The following is a 20,049-nucleotide window of genomic DNA, read 5'->3' as shown; positions in this document are numbered from 1 at the left end:
GAAGTTTTAAAACCATCCAGCATGCATAAACCTTTACGAACTTCACAATGTCACTTTGTGTTCATAAAAGTTTTTTTTACTGTCTTGTGAACAAAATGTGATAAATTTATCCCAATCTGTCAGGTTTTACAGCCTCCAGCCCCCTCCTCCTTACTGATCTTGACACATGCCTATTAAAAAGGATAGAGGATAGATAGAGAGATACGTGGGGCTAAATTACCTCAATCAGCAGATATTTGCCCTCTGCTCTCTGGGTTTAAACCCTGATGATACACTGCCCTGATAGGCAGGGTTCAGGAGAAGCCCTTGGAGGAGCAGAACATGATGGAAAAAGCACAGATGCATGTAAGGAGATGTCATCTGATGGCGGAAAGTGTCAGATAAAGAAGTCATCTTTCCAGGTTTTAAGGGAGCAAAACAACCGTGGTTACCTGGGGCAGTTTGGAAAGATTTAGATGGATGGATGGATGGATAGAATCTTGCCATGTGCACAGCAAGAGCAAATACCACAATTTTAAAAATACAATCTCCAACACCTTTTACTCTGACAGATGAAAAATAGACACTGTTGGATATCCAGACCTTATTTTAGTGAGAAGAAAAAAGCACGCAAGCTCCACATAATGGGCCTTTTCCCCCCAGTTCAGTCTCCTTTCAAAAGTGCTGCTCTTTGACTTTTTCTTTTCTTTTTTTTTTCCATTGTAGACCACACTCCATGCACACAATCTATTACATACAGTAGGCTACCCTCTGATTGATAGTTCATACTTTTTTTTCAGATAAAAGGCCTCTTATAATTGTACCTAAACATTATTTTAATGCAGAAATTGTTTTACATTACAATCTACAAAAATAAATTCGTCTTAGCAACAAACACGGCAACAATATTGAACTCCTCTGACAGAAGACGGCGCTAGCTGCATTTGTATGAAACAAGAGGAGTCAGCGGAGTGATACGAGAGACATGGAAGTAGCGCCGGTTTCAGGTACACTGTTTGTTGAGGCAATAAAAGGACCTATATTTGACCATCTTCCCTTTTTTCTAGTTTATATGCCGTTATTCTTTCTCCTCCACCCCCTTCTGCATGCCATCCGAAAGCTCTTCCAGAGCACCAAAGAGGCTTTTCTGCAAAGCACCAGAGCGGGCAGGAAATGTAGTTCCCGCCCAGGCCACCTCCAGGGCAGACGTGCTTCAGCAGTGCTAAAACCTTGTGGCGTAACACTAGCCCTCCTGTACCTTAATTTATGTTTCCACATTTGATTTTTCTCTTCCTCCAACTTGCAAGGTTTTTCGTCAGGAAACCACGAGGAAGTATGCGCTGGTCAGGCATTTTTGCATGTGTTTTGACGACGACGAGCAGGGGGAGGAAAATAAGCCGGAGGGTGAATTAAGGAATAAAGGTGTATGTGTACTGAGGGGGGTGGGAGGAAGGATTCCAACAAGCGGGCCATAACATCTCCACACTTCAAATCTACAGGGATTTATTAGATATGGAAGTCCATTAGCATCATAAAGAACAGGCAGTGAATGGCGCTTCGCCAGGGCTGGGGCCTGAGGAAGCTTAAAGACACATGGACGTCTGGATCTGAATAAGCCGATTTGTCTTGATTTAAGCACAAGAGGGGCTGTTTAACTCAGATATGCATCTTCAGCTCTCAGAGTCTGAAGGAAGGTGAATAATCATGGAGCAGGACTTGAGAGAAAGAAGACCACCAACAGTCCACACTTGCACGGCACTTTCTTTATGCCAGTGCCCAATTTGATGCAGATGGTAGCTTGGCGAATGAGTGTGTGAGTGTACATGCATCCATGTGCACAGCAGAAGCAAATACGGTCAAAGATACAATCTCCAGCACCTTTTACTTTGACAGATGAAAAATAGACCACACTTTCACTGTTGGATATCCATTTAGTGAGTAGAAAACTACATGCAAGCTTCACATTCAATGGGCCTTTTTCCAGGTCCAGTCTTATTTCGAAAGTGCTGCTCTTTGAATTTTTCTTTTTGTAGTTTTGCATTGTAGACCACACTCCATGGGAATCTGGTCAAATCGCAAGCTTGCTATAGGGTATGCCTCAAGTTTTTATTCTCATCATCAAATTCACATTGCTTAAACGTACAGTATAGGATTTTTCGCCACTAGGGGTCGCTAACCTATTTACAATAACAAAGGCGTAGTTTGATGACGCAACATCTGCTAAGAATTATGGATCTTGTCGTCAACGTCAAGCCAACCGATCTAATAATGTTTATGGACAACTGAATACATCGATGTTTTTATCATGACTGTGATATGAAGCAGTTCGGGATTGCTAAGAGACAGCTATCAGCTCCACAAGCGACGCGAGTCCCGCGGATATAAAAGGAATATGGACATTTCATTCTACCGAACTACACGCAGAATTACTACTCACAGGCATTATTAGACAAATTAAACGTGTGAGGTAACGCAGCGCTGTTTCACTTGGTCTAACATTACACTAGCACACTAAACTGCATTTGAATGTGTTGAAATGTATGTTAGTCTGTCTTTATGAGACTAGCAGTAAGCTAGATCAACATTAGAATAACATACAGATCATATTCTGACATTTTATCATTGTTGAACTATAAAACATTGATTAGTTTTATGTAAATGAGCTCAACTGTTTAATAAAGTACATGTAGGAGCGGTCGAGTCTCGGACGTGGAGCTCTCGTTTATATACTGTCTATGGGAGATCTCGGCATCTCGAAAACACCGCGCTGATATTGATCCTCGTTTTAGTTCTCCTTTTTTATCCAAAGTCTGCTTGCCATGGTCCAACAGCGTGCCAACGCTTGCCAACAGCGTGCCAACGCTTGCCAACAGCGTGCAAATAGACATTGCGAACTACAAAGTTATCCGCGTCAGTCGCTTTGGTTACTATCAGACGGCTCTGGTTCATAGCTCTGGTTGCCATGGCAGCACGAGCGGAAACCAGGGACAACGCGGATATGACGCCATTGACTGCGACAAAACGGAAAAAAAGAAACGGCACGTTTCAGGAATTAAATTACAAATTTCTCCTGGTTTGAAAGTTGTTGGAAACATTTGGGATAATGTAAGTACACAACTAAAAAAAATCTATAACATAGATATAGTGATTTTTGCTATTTTTAAAGCAAAAAAGTTACATAGTGTGCCTTTAAGCCTATAAAGCCAACATTATCATATTTGAAACATTCATTTCTAAGGCCCTCTAAATAATTAAAACCTGTTGCACACAATCTGCATGCCTTCTGCCCAATGATTGATAGGTCACACTTTTTTTGCAAGTAAAAGGCCTTTTAATTTAATTGGAAAAATGTCCACCTTCAGGTCGAGGTTGCCTTTTTTGCAGTGAAATCTTTAATGATTTGGGGATTTTTTGAAATAAGAATAACTTTTATACTGTTAGTAATATTTTTAAATGAAAATTTGTGCGTTCAAAAAAAAAAAGTTTTTCTATTTCATGTTTTAAACAGCTGGTCTTTAACATTGAGAAAATTTCCTCCACCTGTAGTGCAATTAAAACATCTTTTGGACGTATGTTTTTTTTTTTTTTTTACAAACAATTTTGGTAGTATTTAATAAATTTAATATGCAATATATAATAAAGAGCACAAATGAATAATAATAAGTTATAAATGCATTAGATAAGTCTTTTGGAGTGTGAACTGTGTTTCTATTATTTTATTAAATTTTTTAGTGAATTTGTGTGCTTTTTATTAGTTTTATTTAGTTTTCTTAATATTAAAATAGCCTATAGCTACAATTTTTTTTTATTTCTATTACCGGAAATTATTTTTAATCATTTTAGTTAACAGTAACAATACTACTAGGTAATTCAGGTATTCCATTCATTCATACAAGAAATAGACTGTACTGAGTATGCATTCTATAGACTGCAGAAACTGTAGTAAAGTAAAATGATAGTAGGCTAGCCTACACTATCTGTTTTCAGCTTTCAGTAATACACACTTTTAACAAAAAAAAAAAAAAAAAGCATCCATATAGTAATTAAATAAAATATATTTTGTATATCAAAAGGCCAGTTTAATTGACGCCAATCATAAAGAGCAGATTAATTCTACAGTTGTTCTCAGTCTGTTTACAGTTCACTCGTTTTAATGAAGCAACACAGTTCTCGGACAGAACGTTTCATATGCGTGAGGTGGCAAGATGACTGCAAGCTAATTATTCCTCACCTCGTCCTATTTTAAGCCTCTCTTTATCTGGGATAAACCGCCCTAATAAAATTGTATTTAAAAATAGGTTAATTGCATTGCAGTGCTGTTTCTGTAATTGTTACAGGAAATAAATGAGGTTGCACTGAGGGAGTTTCACAGTTCTCTGGTGCCCCCTAGAGGATACAGCGTTTTTTTTGTGTGTGTGTGTGTGTGTGTGTGTGTTTTTGCGACTGCTTTAGTCATATTTCCCAGTTCCCACGGAAGATAATCTCTTGATTCACGAGTGTATGGGGAAATTAAGTGGTTATGGCAGATTAGTCAAGATTGATGCTTGATTTAAGTAATGAGTCAATGTTCACATTTAATCTATTTATAAATTAGTAATTTGTGCCAAACCAAATAAGTATGGTGCTAAACACATCAAGCTGCATTCTGTTCAAGTCATTGATATAAGAAATCCGATATAATACAAGGTAGGCTAATATTATTGGTGTAAGACACAAAACAAAGAGGTCAGCTCATCTCTGATGAAAAAACATTTCCTGTTTTATTATTATTATTATTATTATTATTATTATTTTACGGCGATTAGGATAGGCCTACTTTTGTATAAAACCTCAAAAATGTTTCCCAGGGTTTATTTTTCCTTCATTGCTGCATTCCTCTCGGCAGAGATCTTTTATTTAATTACTATATGGATGCTTTCTGATTTTTTTTTGTTAAAAGTGTGTATTACTGAAAGCTGAAAACATTCAGAATAGTGTAGGCTACTATCATTTTACTTTACTACAGTTTCTGCAGTCTATAGAATGCATACTCAACACAGTCTATTTTCTGTATGAATGAATGAATGGAATTCATGAATTACCTAGTAGACCTAGTATTGTTACTGTTAACTAAAACTATTAAAAATAATTTTCGGTAATAGAAATAAAGCTGTAATAATTTTTTTTTTTATTGGAGCTATGGGCTATTTTATTAGGAAAACTAAATAAAACTAATAAAAAGCACACAAAGTCACTAAAAAAAATCAAATCAAATAATATTAAAATGGAAAATATAAAAACTAAATCTAACTCAAAATAGTATAGCTAATAAATAAGTAGTAGGCTAATAAATCCTATAATAGCATACTAAAATGCAATTCAACACCTCTTTCCTAACGAATTTGATTAAACAACCAGAAGTTGAAATTTGAAATAATTTGTAGCCTATATTTAAAATAAATAAATAAAATTATACCGTTTCAAATGACTAAATGACTATACGAATTTAACATTTAGTGTAATGAGATCATGTGACAATGCATAGGCCACTGATTGAAATGTTTATCATAATTAATTATATTTAGTACGCAGTATACAATATATATTGCTCCAAATTCAGTCAGCATTTAACTGACTAAAAGTATTCCATTCCTCACATAGTTAAAGATGACTCTGTTTTAATTCAGTATGCTGGTGTAGAGCGCCCTCTCATGGCACTTTCGAGAAACGGTCATATCCTGAAGACCATTAAAACCCATGGCTGCCTACATCCGAAATCTCATACTTCATATAGGCCTATAGTAGGCGAAAAACAAAAGAAGTGTGTACGAATTCACACTACTTATAAAAGAGTTGGCGAAAAGTACCCGGATGACCAACTACTTCCGGCGATTCTGAAGCGTGCTTTTGATGAACACTTTACTATCCCATGAGGCCACGGGAGAGGATTCGTGAATGGCAGTGGTGCGACAACTTAGGCTACGCTGGTAGGTCACATATTCATAATGTTATTAGAAGGAAAACGGATATTATATTCAAGTTAAATCATTTTGATATATGTGGGCATATTATTCCAATGAAAATAATAATAATTGTATTTTTCTTGTACAACTTTTTTATTATTTTGGGGAAGTTCCATATACACAAGAGGAAATTGTGAGGGAAATTGTCAGGGTCCAAGCCAAATTTCATCCACTTTCTCCAGGAGATCAAAGACTACAGCACTTGTTATGAGAATTTTCAACAAAAAAGAAAAGAAAAGAAAAAAAAGAAAGGAAGAAAGAAAGCTTTTTTCATTACTACAGCGGTTTGAATTAATGAATGGATGTTCTGCACTCTGCCATTTTTCTGTACATTTCTGTATAGGCTACTGTTGTATATTCTGTTCTGTTAATAAAAAATAAATAAAGGCTGGTAGGTCACATGATAATGACAATATGGCGGATGTAGTATGTCCCGGATACTACACACATTCATAGTAATTTAAGTAATCATCACTTATTCAAAATAAGTACCAACTCAAGTGAAGATGAGATTTCAATTCATACGCAACCCATTATTAAGTGCACAAAACACACAAGCCAGTCAATATATACCATCAACTTAAATACATTTAATGTGAGGTGTCATTTACTTCCAGAGATTTATGAAAGAGCAAATCCCATAAACATGACACATCCACAGTACTGAAACATTCTCAATGCCTTCAGAGGGTTTTGGTAAAAACTTGAGACACATTCTGTTTGTATTGTCTTTCAGCATGCTGTATAATGAAATGCCAAAGTGTTTTGTTTTTTTTTTCTTCTTTTTAATCATCAAGATATTTTACCAAAGCACACTCTTTACTTCAAGTGATTTATCTTCTCAAACCTTCTCATTCTTGGTGCATGGCTAAAACAAAACAAAACAAAATGTCACACAAGCAAAATTAGAAGCCCCTTCCTGCTATGCTATCCAAAATGCCCTTGCTTATTTTGCAACGCTACTCCTATTCTAACTAACCAAGTCAAAGATTTGCATAATACGAGCTGTTGGCTGGTTTTAACTCAGCTGAATTCGGTGTATGATCCAGTTAGTCATACACCTGCAATAATAATGGATAAAATACACTATCACAAAAAGTGTCTCTAGTATTTTCAATACTAATTCATGAGGTTTGAATGGTGCTGTTTCAGCACAACTGTACCTTTAAAACAATAAAGCAGTAAAACAGGGAGAGGTGGTTAGGCAATAAGACACTGGAGGAGCATCGTGCTGTTTCTGAGGACAGCGCATAGGTTCTGTTAAAGCTCATGTTCAACACAGCCACCTTAGTTTAACTGTACAATACATAAAATTCACATTCTCAATGTTTTAATTAAAATTGAATGAAAACAATGAATCACTACTCAACAGTATCACTTTTCCTCAACTGTCTTTTTCTTAAAAAAGGAATAAAATCAATATAAAAACAACATTACACATTGTTCTTTAAATCTCTTAAAAGTCTAATGTGTTTTAACGATTCTGTACACACACACCAAAAAAAAAAGAGAAAAGAAAAATATAATATGGCTCTGCACTTGCCACTTGTATAATAGAATGGCAGAAATATATATTTTTTATATTTTAATGGCTCGGCAGTGATAGAAAAAAATAAAAAAAGGTCAGATAAAGTACATTTAAATGGCTTAGTGGCATAAAACATTTGAAATAAAACTCGCTTCATAAAATCTTTATAATATCAATAAAATTAAAATAGTATTTTTTCCAGTGCTTTGAAAAAAAAAGAGAAAAAAAAAAAAAAGAGAGAAAACCTATAATAATACATGTACATTTTCTATATATTAAACATCCTTCAGTGTACAGCTCAAAAGCTGGATCAAATTTCATGTTGATCCAGGTTCCCTGAAAGGCACCTTGGGCTGTATGAACTTCAGTTGGACAAATGGGCGCTCACAGCTGTCGGCTTTATTTTACAGCGTGCCAATACAAGAGGGCATTTCAGTGTGTGCTTGAAGAATCCGGCCTTGGTTTTAAGGCACCTTACTAGGAGTGTGTGGCAACAGGACTAACTACAGTAGTTAATTTATGTTGCATTCTACTGCACTGTCCACTGAACGTACTGTCACACTAGCACCTGGTCTGGCCTACAAACAGAAGCCTCAACATTGCTTAAAGCAGCTATATATATCTATATATTGTTGTCTCTCTCTTTTGTTTAAAACTAATGCTAAAAGGTAATAGAGCAGGTTTCTTTGATACCTTTATTTCCAAGTCTCTCCATATTGGTGGAGAGTCACACCTGAGTATGACCTGTCCTTTTTCTTCTTGCATTTCTTCTTGCCCTCCTAGAGTTCCCATACACTTTAACCAATGAATTTTCCAGGGCCTTTCAAGTTTCAGTGTCACTTTTACAAATTAATTTAAATTCAGACTGATTCACTAATGAATCATTCAGACTGTTTTGTGAATCTGTATAACTCATTAAAAAGAACCGAAAAATAAAATAAAAAATGATTCACCTCTTAGGACTAAGATTAATACAACTAAGATTGTATTAATGTATTAATCTAAATGAAGAAAACACAATTCCTTGATATTTCCAGGTTTTCCATGGCTGTGGGAACCCTGTCCTTCCTGCGTTTTGATAAACTGTGAGGATAAGCTGCCTTTGCATATTGCTCTGATAGAGCAGGCACTGTGTTTAAGAGCTCAGATGTGGCGGTATAAAAAAAATAAAATGCTCCAATAATCATTTCTGTCTGGATTTAGAGGACATTAAGTGTGACAGTCTCACTTGTGGGAAAGGCTGACATATGTCAAAGCGAAAAATATATAATTCTACAGATAGAGAATGTGAGTGTGTGGTTTGGACTGTGACAATTCTAGGGTGAATAAGTGTATTTAAAGGCAAATTTAAATTTGTTTGGACTATTCAAAATATATACTGCTATATTGCAGGGAGTGTAAAAGTTCAGACTCAAAACAGCACTATTTCATAGCCTTCAAGACAAATCTGTATGTATCGGAGTACATATTTTTGTACAGTCAGACTGGTAACCCGAAGGTTACCGGTTCGATTCTCAATACCGACAGGAAATGACTGAGGTGAGCAAGGCGCCTTACCCCCAATCGCTCCCCGGACGCCACTGCAAAATGGCTGCCCAATGCTCCGGGAGTGTGTGTTCACGGTTTTCAGTGTGTGTGTGTGTGTTCACTACTCACTACTCCTAATGTGTGTGCTGTGCACTAACTTGAATGGGTTAAATGCAGAGGACAATTTCCGAGTATGGATTACCATACTTGGCCTTCACATGTCACAAAAAAGTTTCAATATAGGACAATTCTGGGTGACAGAATTCAAGCATATCAGTTCTCTTTGTTTAGTTGAATGGATCAACGTGCATGACATTTGTGGAGCAAAAAATGTCAGACTACAAATTTAAAATGAGCTAAACTTGAATTTCATGGAGGCAGGACGCATCAAAAACGCACCTTTCCCCGTTAACAGTGTGCCAGACTAAATGCAATATCTGTGTGTGTGTGTGGCATCATATGAACGTGGTGCAGTGGCACCCAAGGCTGTCCAGGTCACAGTATGTCCGAGTCCTCAATGCTGAAGCTGCTACGGCGGCTGCTGTCAACAGAAGCATCGGGGGACATGGCGGACAGCAGCGGGTCTCCTCCCAGCGGCGACAGGGCCTCTTCCATCAGCAAGAAGCCTAGCTCGCTCTTCTTTCCCATCGGCGCGACACCTCCGCCCAACGAGCCGAGATCCCCCATGCCATCCTGATATCCCGGGATGCCGCCGTTGCACAAGTCCAGCGACTGGGAATAGTCAAAGTGCTGGGAGCTGCCCACTGCTGGGTACTGCAGTGGGGGCTGGGGGTGGAGGTGCTGGTGCTGGTGGAGTTGAGGGTGGGACAGGGGCTGCTGCTGATGCTGGGGGTAGTGAGGAGGGAGATGGGGCTGATGCGGGAGGTGGTTCTCTTCAGGGCTGCTCTCCTGCTTGACGAAGGGGTTTAGAACCTCAGTGTTGTTCAGGCCTGATGGAGAGGTGCTGGGGAGGCCGTGCATTCGGGCCTGCCTTTCAAGCTCCTGGAGAATAAGCACAAGAAGATCACAATAAGATGGTCAGTTTAACATCTCTCAAAATACCAGTTCTCATTTTTAATGTATTTTTGTATGATGAGTGGGGAAACACAATATATTCATACCCATATTGGTTATGTGTCGATATTAGATTGGTTTTTAATTTATTTGTATTGTTCTATATCATTGTTATTTTAGGATCATTGAGATACTATTAAAGTTTTTATTAATAGTTTGAATGTTTTATTTTTATATTTTCCATTTAATTTTTGTTAAAGTTTTCAGTAAATTTTATATTTTTTTAATGTCTATATAATTTTTTATTTCAGTTTTTGTTATTTTAGTACATCAAGTTAAACTAAATAAAAAAAGAGAAATGAGAAAAATAAGTTTACGTTATTTTATTTTACTTAAAAAAAGATGGACGAACAAGGAACTGATATGGTTTAATATGGTTTTCAGTGTTCATCTTGTTGCTAGGCCAATTGTTTTCAATATTGTCACAGACTATTATTCTTAGCGGATGCTTTAGGTTTTATTTTTGTAATGACTATATTATCTGTCACATAAGTCCTGAATGAATGTTCACCTGAATACGAATCCACAGCTGTTTGTTTGCCATCTCCATCCTCCTGAAGTTGTTCTCCACCTCTCTGGTTCTATGGATGTCTTTCTGCATGCGTTTAATATACTCCACAGAGGCCCTCAGAATAGTGCCTTTATTCCAGCGCACATCCCTGAACACAAGAGGTTCCAGGAGGTCAAGTGCTTCTCAATGAAAGAATACTGCAGTTCATCTCCATGTCAACAAAATTCACATCTAGTCAGTATGAAATTAAATTCTCAAATAAACAACACAAACTTACAGGTCATTGGTTTTGGGAATCATGGTGCCCAGCTCCTTAATTCGATCATTGATGTTAAACCTTCTCCTCCTTTCAACTAAAAGAAAAAAAAAAATGTTTTTGTTAGTATGGTAGTACTAAAAATTAGTAGTATTAGGAGAAAGAGGAATCCACCCCACTCTTTCTCATACAGACTTTAATTTCTATAGCATGATGTCTGACCTTGACCATCATGTGGCCATCGTTTTTTATTTTATATTTTATTGACTCAATCTAATGAGGGGAAATGAGATCGGTTCTGGTGTGTAAATTGTTTATAATGCACTAGCAATATATATCCTCTTATACCAAAGTACTTGGGAACAGGCCAAGCTTCTTATTGTACAACTCCAATACTTGTGAAATGCCACAGGCAATTACATTTTAATGCCACGGCAGCAGGATCTGTCTGAGTTAACGATAGACCAAAGTATAGTGCGCTGTCAGCTAAATTTGCCCAGAGGTGGTGGTGACAGGGGGTGTCAATGGCAGGGCACTAGCGGAGATAGTGTACTTTAAACTGTGAGGGGTTGTAAACTGAAAGAAATGAGGGGGGGAAAGCGCATACTCACTCAGGTTGTGGTTGTCTTTCTTCTGCCTCTCTTTAGCCATTGCCCGAACTTCAGCATCTTGCCAAAAACAAAAGGCAATGCTGTCAACTAACATGTTTTGCTAAACACAGAACTGGATTTATGAGGCTTTGCAATAGTGGTGATAAAGTGACATTGCCTTGGAATAGTGAAATGTGCTTACATTTTAACCAGCAAAGTTTCTCTCGAGTCTTACAGATGTTAAGCAGTGTCTTTTAGGCTCTGCTCAATTTCCAGTTTTTTTTTTTTTTTAGGTTAGTACGGCAACACATTACTCAAGACACAACACTTATGATATAAAAAATAAAAAAAACACATTTTTTTGAGTATGATCTAATATTCTCATCAATTTGATGTCAAAATTATGTCATGTTTGCTTCCCATAATTCAGATCACTTACATACACTCTTTTTAAGGGTATAACCTACTATATACTACCAGTTAAATGTTTAGACACTCTTGACAAAATGTATGTTTTTCATGTCATATAAATTCTGTAGATGAATTAAATCAATCCTACATTTGGATTTCTTAGCAAAACAAATGTTTTAAATATTTACATATATTTTTTTATGGTTTTTAATAGGGAAAAACAATAAGGTGACACAGGAATTTGGTTGAGAAGTTAGTTGCCAAACTTTTTTATTTTATTTTATTTTATTTGATAAATTGTGATAAATAATTCCTATTTTTTCATTTGTTTAATTTCACATGGATTATTTTTGACCACTATTGTAAAATAGTCTAAAATCTGGGAAGTAGTGCTAATAATGTGTCTTAACTTTAGATTTTTGCAGGAACTTTTGATGCCATAGCTGGAATTGTATGTGGTTCCTAACAGTAATGTCTGTGTGTGCAGCAGTGCTTTGTTTTGTACATTTCTAGAGAATGTACCTGACAGCTCTCTCTTTATGGCCAGATTTGCAGGACAGGAGTTGCTGGTCATGGCGATAGCTGAACCGGACATACCTGGCCCCGTGTACACATCCAAATGGCTGCTGGACAGTGGGAGCTACAGTGAAAAAAAGAGTTATATGTGAGTCTTGGTGAGTAAGACGACAACAGCTGTATTTAAAGCTACTAAGACAAAAATCTTTCAAACCATTGAGTATCAGTTAAACTAAACCATGGGTACAGTTGACAAACATATTCCCCTTTATTTGAAGACTACTGCATGTCCTTACTGCAATCTATGCTTTACTTACTGGAGAAGATACAACTAGTTTGTCTTGCAAATGCCATTTTTATGAAGCTATATTCAGCGTAACCCTGGTAAATCATCACAATCACTAGAAACCCAATAAACACTCAGCTTATCTCTAGAGCAAAGCCATAAACACTTGAGATAATGGAGATAAAACAAAAAAATATCACACTCGGCAATTGCTTCTAGGTGAGAGAAATGATTGACTATGTTCTTTCTTATCTGGGTTTTTATAGTTTTATACCAGTTGTATCTTTTATTCCATCTTAGTGTCAGAGTATAATTGTAAGCGAGCCGGCTATGAGCTCCTAATGAGCCGTGACAGATAAATCAGCTCAGATACCTTATCACAGAAGCTACTGTGAAGCACGAAGGCAAACAAACACAAATCAACAGTAAAAAAAAAAACAGCAAAGAGAGTGGTGCCCATTATGCAAAGCCATTACTTCTGGATAAATGTGCAACCACCGTTTCATAAATCCTTACGATTTTCTTACGACCAATTTCTCGGCGAAGCACGCCTCAGTGACATACTGAGAAAACAGAAAAGGCTCATTTAGCATTTCGGATGTGATAAGAGAAACCAAGAGGAAAGTGTATAGAAGAGGGTGTGAACTTATAAATGCTGCTTCCTGACAAACAATGGCGATGATTCAAAGTATGTGTATGCACAATGCAAAGCGTTTGATGCCCTATCGGTTTAGGGAATTCCATCCTTAGAGGTTTTTAATCACTGATCAAAGAAACCGTGATCAAAGAGGGACATGGTCAACAGGGTCAGAGGCGGCCTTTGCGGCCTCATTAGGAGTTGAAACCCCACCTCTTCACCCCCAAGTATTTTCCGACCTTTAAAAACCCTAATGCCCCACATAAAAATATAGTTTGCACACTAAATATTGAGCAAAGTGGTCGATGTACCTCATCAACTCTGAGACTATTTGCGCCATTTGCTTTTTCAATGGCCATATTACAAATCCACCAGGATTAGGGATTAGGGATTGTTCTGTGGATAAGCATAATAATATCATTTATCAAGGAAAACCTTTGCATATGGAAAGAATGGTTGTAAAAAATGGCAAGGTTTGTGACTCATTCAGGTAAATATGTTGCTGGTAAACAGAAGAAAACCAACAGTAGCACTTCCTTATGTGTGATGATTCCTGTATGCAGGAGACCAAGTCAGAGAGTCTGGAACCAAAGATCAATCATTACAATGGAAAATAGATCCTTAAGAACACTGATCAATAGGAGATTCAATCAGACGCATTCACTCAATATTGTAAAAATAAAATTCTGTTAAAAAGAATATAATATAATATAATTCTGTTATCATGTATTCACTCTCATGTCGTTCCAAACCTGTATTGCTTTTTTTTTCTTATTCTAGGAAACGTTTTTGTCTGTATAATGAAAATCAGTGGGGTCCAAAACAACAATGAACCCCACTGGCTTCCACTGTGTGTCTATGTTTGGAACACCATGAGGAAATGACAAAAGTTGTAATTAATGAGTGAACTATCTCTTTAACAGTTGAAACAGTTGTACTCAGTTGCTCCCCTGCAGGTCCACCTAAACAACAGCCATAAACAACGAGCCATTTACAGATATATGAGCACGACTTGCTATAAGCGTACAGCTAAATGTGTGTGACAAGGTTACCGGTGTCCTTAAAGTGCCCATGGCATTTGCTTTTTTCTTTCTAGTCCCTCTAGTTTCTAGGAATCAGATGCACAGAAACAAATAGCAGCAAGACTAAACAACCCCACCCCCCTCTTCGGCCTGCAGAAAGGAGAGTGATGGGAAAAAGTCGGCCTTACCAGCTGAATCTTCTCTCCATCGATAACCTCCACAATAGCATAAGTTTTATTTGTGTCTTTCATACTGGCCTCTGAATCTTTCATTGCTGCACACACTTGTCGTTCACCCTAGACCTCTCCGAAGAGACTAACTTGAGCCGCCCAGGGACCTTCTCTCTTCTACTTTCTCCTAACCACTAAACACTGAACTTTCCCCTATCTGGACTTTCAGCCTCCCCTCCCCAGCCCTCTCTCTCCCAAACCTCCCCCCTGCTCCCCCACCTTCACGAAATGCCTTGTAAACAAGTTGAACTCTAACTGAGAGCGGCTTAATTGTTAATGTTGGGCAGTTACTTTAAATACAAAGCACAGTGCTCCCACTTTCCTGATTTCTAACGCAATGTCTTCCCTTGAGTAAATCAGGCCACGATTTTAAGTCGATTAAACATTTTAAATACTTAAAACATTTCCCCTGAGACATGTCGAAGTAAGCTGGCAAGGTCCCAATATCAGTTATCCAATAAATCCAGCACAAAAAATTCAGCAGGCAAAGTTCTCGATGAGTCTAAACAGAAAATAAGGCATTTTGAGGTTGCATGAGAGAAAAACAGTTGCTTCATTTTACTGAGATGGTGCTTTGCTATAATTAGACGTGACTTTTGGAAATCAAACAAAGATGCTTTTCATCCCTATAACCCTGATAAAAAGCAGCACAACAAATGGATCCAGCATAATTCCTCCATTGTCAAAGTACGAGGTTGCGGGGGGTTTCAAAAATAGACCTATTCATAGACAAGACAACGCAGACTGTGCATCACAAACAGGAATTATTCACTCAATTTTCCACTTACCTTCTGGGATTCAGTGATCTGTATTAGTCACAGGCGGCAATATCAACGACTAAAAGGCCTGAACTGAGTGAAGTCTTTACTTACTGTGTTTGGCATCTGGACCACGGGGTCAATATAAGCCTGGATGTCATCATAACTGGACTGCAGGCTGATGATGTCATCAATAACCTCATCCATCTTGTCAAAAACACATAAGGAGAATTCAGACACCTTGTGCATTTGCATTCTACAAATTATGTACACTTGATTACTGAAGATTTTTGCTATAAATTCTCCAAAATAACTGTGCTGAGTAAATATCTAATTATAATATCACTGAAAATTACTGATGAAAGATGTATTCCTCTAAAGAGCCGTACAGACATAATCCCTCTGTAGCTTAGCTCATAAAGGTTGTTAGTGTGCCACAAGCAAACATTCACTTAGTATCCCATAGGATTTGGTGGCATTGGGAGCGGAGGAAGGAAGGAAGGACCAAAGTCTGCTTCGTTCCAAAGGGCCATCCTGCCCTGGGTTCCCTGTCACTCTTTAATCTGTAATTATACCTCAACAGCCATAATTGGCCACTTAAACTCCAATGACAATGGAGTTAAGTTAGTTAACACTCTGACCTTTATGTGCACCTGGGCAAAAAAACACCAACCAAGGGTGAGAAATGGAGAAAATCATAAAGCGTATGAAAGACGAGCAAGACATTGTCATTTACTGAACTTTAGGTTTCTGTGAACTGAAAGAGGAACTATGGTGCTAAATATAAAACTGTGACAGATATACAAACTGTAAATAAAATGTGTTGAGACATCAAAATTAATAATCGATGAATGTGAAGATATGTTATGGGAAAAGTATTTATTTCAAACATGCCTGGACATGTTTCCAACCCACAACTGTATGAAAACTAAGAAACTACCTCATTCTCATGGCTGGAGCCGATGTGGAGCATGGCCATGGGACTGTTGGGTGCGCTGTTCCCAGCGGAGTTCATGAGCTGCTCAGTGCGCATGCAAGAAGAGGGCATGGTTGGTGGGATGTTTCCTGTCTGACCCTGGGGCATGGTGGGTGGAGAGGGCTGTACCAAGCTTGTGACAGCGTGTACTACCTGCTTGGTGGCATATGTGGTGGACAGGTACTCCTTGACTTGCTGCCGTTGAGACTGTCGAATGTGGTAGTCTGTGGGGTTCTCAAGATGGGTCTGCACCTGTAAAATATAATATAATATAATATAATATAATATAATATAATATAATATAATATAATATAATATAATATAATATAATATAATATAATATAATATGATTCTGTCATCATGTTTTCACTCTCATGTCGTTCCAAACCTGTAGTACTTTTATAATATAATAGAACAGTACTAATAGTAATAGTACACTAATAGTACAAAATAGTACACTTATGTTCAAAAGTTTGGGATAAGTAAAAACCTTTTTTTGAAAGAAATTAATTATTTTATTCATCAAGGATGTATTAAATTGATCAAAAGTGACAGTAAAGGCATTTATATATGTAACAAAATTTCTATTTCAAATAAATGCTGTTCTTTTGAACTTTCTTCAAATCAGATCAGCATATTATAATGATTTTTGAAGGATCATGATACACTGTGAAATTTTAAAATATATTTCAATAGAAAACAGTAATATTGATAAAAAAAATGAAACCTTAGAGAGACTTCTTTCAAAAACATTCTCCAAATGTACGGTAGTGGAAATATATTTTGACAGAACTGTAAGAATGCAATACCTTGCAAAAGTACACAAAACACAAAAGTATTTAAAAAATGTGTGCATCATCTGGCAATATCATGTCTCATGACTTACTATTCCAGTGGAAAGTACAGTGTTTTTACTGTCACCATTACACATTAGAAAAAAACAAACAAGCCAAAGCCTTCAGTCTCAGCCAGCTATGTTTTAGAGCCACAGTCATAGATGGTTATGCAACCGTGGGGTTTAAATCTAGGCATGTACGGAGCACACAGGGGCCAGAAAGAGCCTCTAGAGAGGTTCAATGAATCACACAGGCACCTGCTGGTGGAAGTTCAGAGCGGGGGTGACATCTGACTGGACTGGCCTCATTCTTTCACTTCAAAGCCAGACTGTCTTTAACTGAGTGATTTAGTACACAAAACTGACATTTGATAAAATGTGTGATAGATGTGCAGTGATGAAAAGCAAAAGGATTTAAGTGTTAGCAAAGCAACATATTGCCTGTGAACTTTTGCATGACTGTGCTCATATTTGAGCGAGCATGCATATCAACAAAAGAGTTCCAATGCCTGTATACTGATGGAAAATATTGAAAATAATATGATGCCACAATACATCAACCACATTCCTGAATGAAAACAAGCCTCAGGATTAGTGGATGAAAGCCTTTACTCTTCAGCTTGCAAATTATTCAATTTCAGTCCAATCACTTGTATTATTTAACTGAAAGATTAAAGAACATGATGGAGCAAGTAAAACTTTTATAGGCAGTGTAAGTGAAGGATACAGGACTCCGATTTACACACACAAGCTGTAAACCGGGGACAGTGTCTGGGAGGGCAATTCCCTGGTGTTAAACCTCTCCGTGAAGGCTATGTAAAGGAATTTTGGGCAGGGCCAGTTGCTCTGAGCTCTCAGAGGTGAAATTACAGAAGGTTAGTTGTGGTTAGAAGTGCATCTAGCATGGAGCTCTTCATTACATATTTTTATTCAGTCTAGGAACGGTGGTGGTAAATGTCCAGCTAAATAATACGCTCTGTGTGAAACATGAGCTACTGTTGCTTAATCCTGAGGTAACACATGGTTGGCCGCATGGGAAATTAGCAACAACATGCTAGTGCCACAAGTTATTGCCACTTACACTTAAGAAAGTAATACTAATTTGGTCTGAGCAAAACAGAGGTTCAGTTAAACATGATAACTAAAGAACGAGTCGACTAATATTACTTTATGTTCTAGATACAGATTATTTTAATGTTTGATTTATGATAACCAACATGCAAATAGTCAGATGTCATTTAATTTATTTTATTTAAACTGAATTTAAATTATGCACTACAGTTTAAATGTTTGTGGTCAGTAAGTTTTTTCTGCAAGGATGCATTGATCAAAAGTGACAGCAAAGACATTCATAACATCACAAAAGGTTTCTATTTTAAATAAATGCTGTTTATTTGAACTGTCAATTCCTGAATAAAATGTATCATGGTTTCCACAAAATATATTAGGCAGCACAACTTCAATGTTTTCAATGTTTCTTGAGCAGCAAATCAGCATATTAGAAAGATTCTTGAAGGATCATGTGACACTGAAGACTGGAGTAATGATGCTGAAAATTCAGCTTTGCTATCACAGGGATAAATTATTACATGTTTAAATATATTAGAATCTAAAATAATCTTTCCCAAATATTACAGTTTTTAACTGTACTTTTGATCAAATAAATGCAGACTTGGTGAGCATAAGAGACTTCTTTTAAAAACATCTTACTGACCCCAAAACTTTAGAACGGTAGTAAAAGTAGTTTTATTTATGCCTTTAAACACAATTAAATTACCTTAAAGTAAACATTAACACCATAATATGCATACTAGTTAATTATTAATTATATTAATATTATTAGTAGTATTGTTTTTTTATTATTTGAAACAATTTACATATATAAACAGTCAAACTGATTTTGAGTCTCTATCTCTATTGTTAACGGTTCCTAAGTAATTTATCAGATGTTATTGTCTTAAAACCTTAATGTTTTTAGTCGCCTACCACACACAAAGTTGTTGAGCAAGTAACAAAGCCTGTTACAGTCTATTCAAAGAAGCACAAGAAGTAACTACAATAAATGATTAAATAACTCTACAATAAATTCCACAACCTCAACTTTCTAAAGCTTTACAGATCCCGCCCTGTGGGGATGTTTTGTCAGGCTCTAAAAGAATAAATAAAAAATAAAAAAACATCCGGTATTGTAGGTGAAGTACAAAGTTTCATAACATCGCACACACCTAAACTCAAAATTCCATGCATGTACAACTGAGCACAGAGTCGCTTTCTTTAAACTAACTGATAACAATCCAGGATAATAGATGGAATCAGACAGAAACATGTCACCTGTAAGAATGTCTTCCTGTGTCTTATCTCTGTATAAGTCATGTCAGAGTCGCCCTTCTTTTCTGTCTCTTTCCTCTTACCTGGCTGCCGTTCCACCGCATTCTTCTACAAATATTCCTCACTTTGTTTTTGATCTTGGTTGAAATGTAATCCGGCACACCAAAGCCGTGGTCAGTCCTGCACGACCCACTGACTTCTGGACTTTGCCCACTACTCTTTCACCGCAATACAAGAGGAGATTACCAGAGTACTTAATCTTGCCTAATTTGGTCTTCGTGCACTCCTTAGAACTCATTCATCCAGTTGGGACCACTAGGGTGGCCGGAGCACGGCTAGACTACCCAATAGAAGGCAAGATTAGGGTCTCATGGGGAGCTCTTTCATACTACAGAACACATAGCTGCACAATGATTAGATGGAATTTGGCAAGATTTAAGGGAGAGGGCATTTCTTATCTTAGCAAAGTATTTCCCACAAACACCTATCACGCTTTTGATGAAAACCAAAAAAGGTTTTCAACTAACAGACATTTTTCACATTTCTGGGGTTCTCAGAAGCAGAAGTGTTCATAGTTGGGTAA

At 37.1% G+C, this 20,049-nt stretch overlaps 1 protein-coding gene across 5 annotated transcripts in view; it reads right to left on the bottom strand.

The window, feature by feature from the left end:
- Positions 1 to 6,556: 6,556 nt before the first annotated feature.
- The window catches only part of tfeb (transcription factor EB), a 34,758-nt gene continuing 21,265 nt past the window's right edge, over positions 6,557 to 20,049 (bottom strand). For 3 of the 5 annotated variants that reach the window (XM_084100980.1, XM_084100982.1, XM_084100981.1), the window contains 7 exons: positions 16,268 to 16,555; positions 15,442 to 15,534; positions 12,401 to 12,518; positions 11,489 to 11,545; positions 10,899 to 10,974; positions 10,622 to 10,769; positions 6,557 to 10,038 (listed from right to left, as the gene is read on the bottom strand). In XM_084100980.1, coding sequence (XP_083957106.1) covers positions 9,532 to 10,038; positions 10,622 to 10,769; positions 10,899 to 10,974; positions 11,489 to 11,545; positions 12,401 to 12,518; positions 15,442 to 15,534; positions 16,268 to 16,555 — 1,287 coding nt within the window. In that variant the 3' untranslated portion in view covers positions 6,557 to 9,531. The remainder of the gene's footprint in view (positions 10,039 to 10,621; positions 10,770 to 10,898; positions 10,975 to 11,488; positions 11,546 to 12,400; positions 12,519 to 15,441; positions 15,535 to 16,267; positions 16,556 to 20,049) is intronic. The other 2 variants (XM_084100983.1, XM_084100984.1) reach the window with 1 other exon arrangement.

The sequence above is a fragment of the Abramis brama genome, assembly GCF_963993115.1.
Source record: "Abramis brama genome assembly, chromosome: 23".
Classification (NCBI taxonomy): Eukaryota; Metazoa; Chordata; class Actinopteri; order Cypriniformes; family Leuciscidae; genus Abramis; species Abramis brama.
Note: the sequence above shows the minus strand (reverse complement) of the source record. Positions and strands in the feature narration are given on the sequence as shown.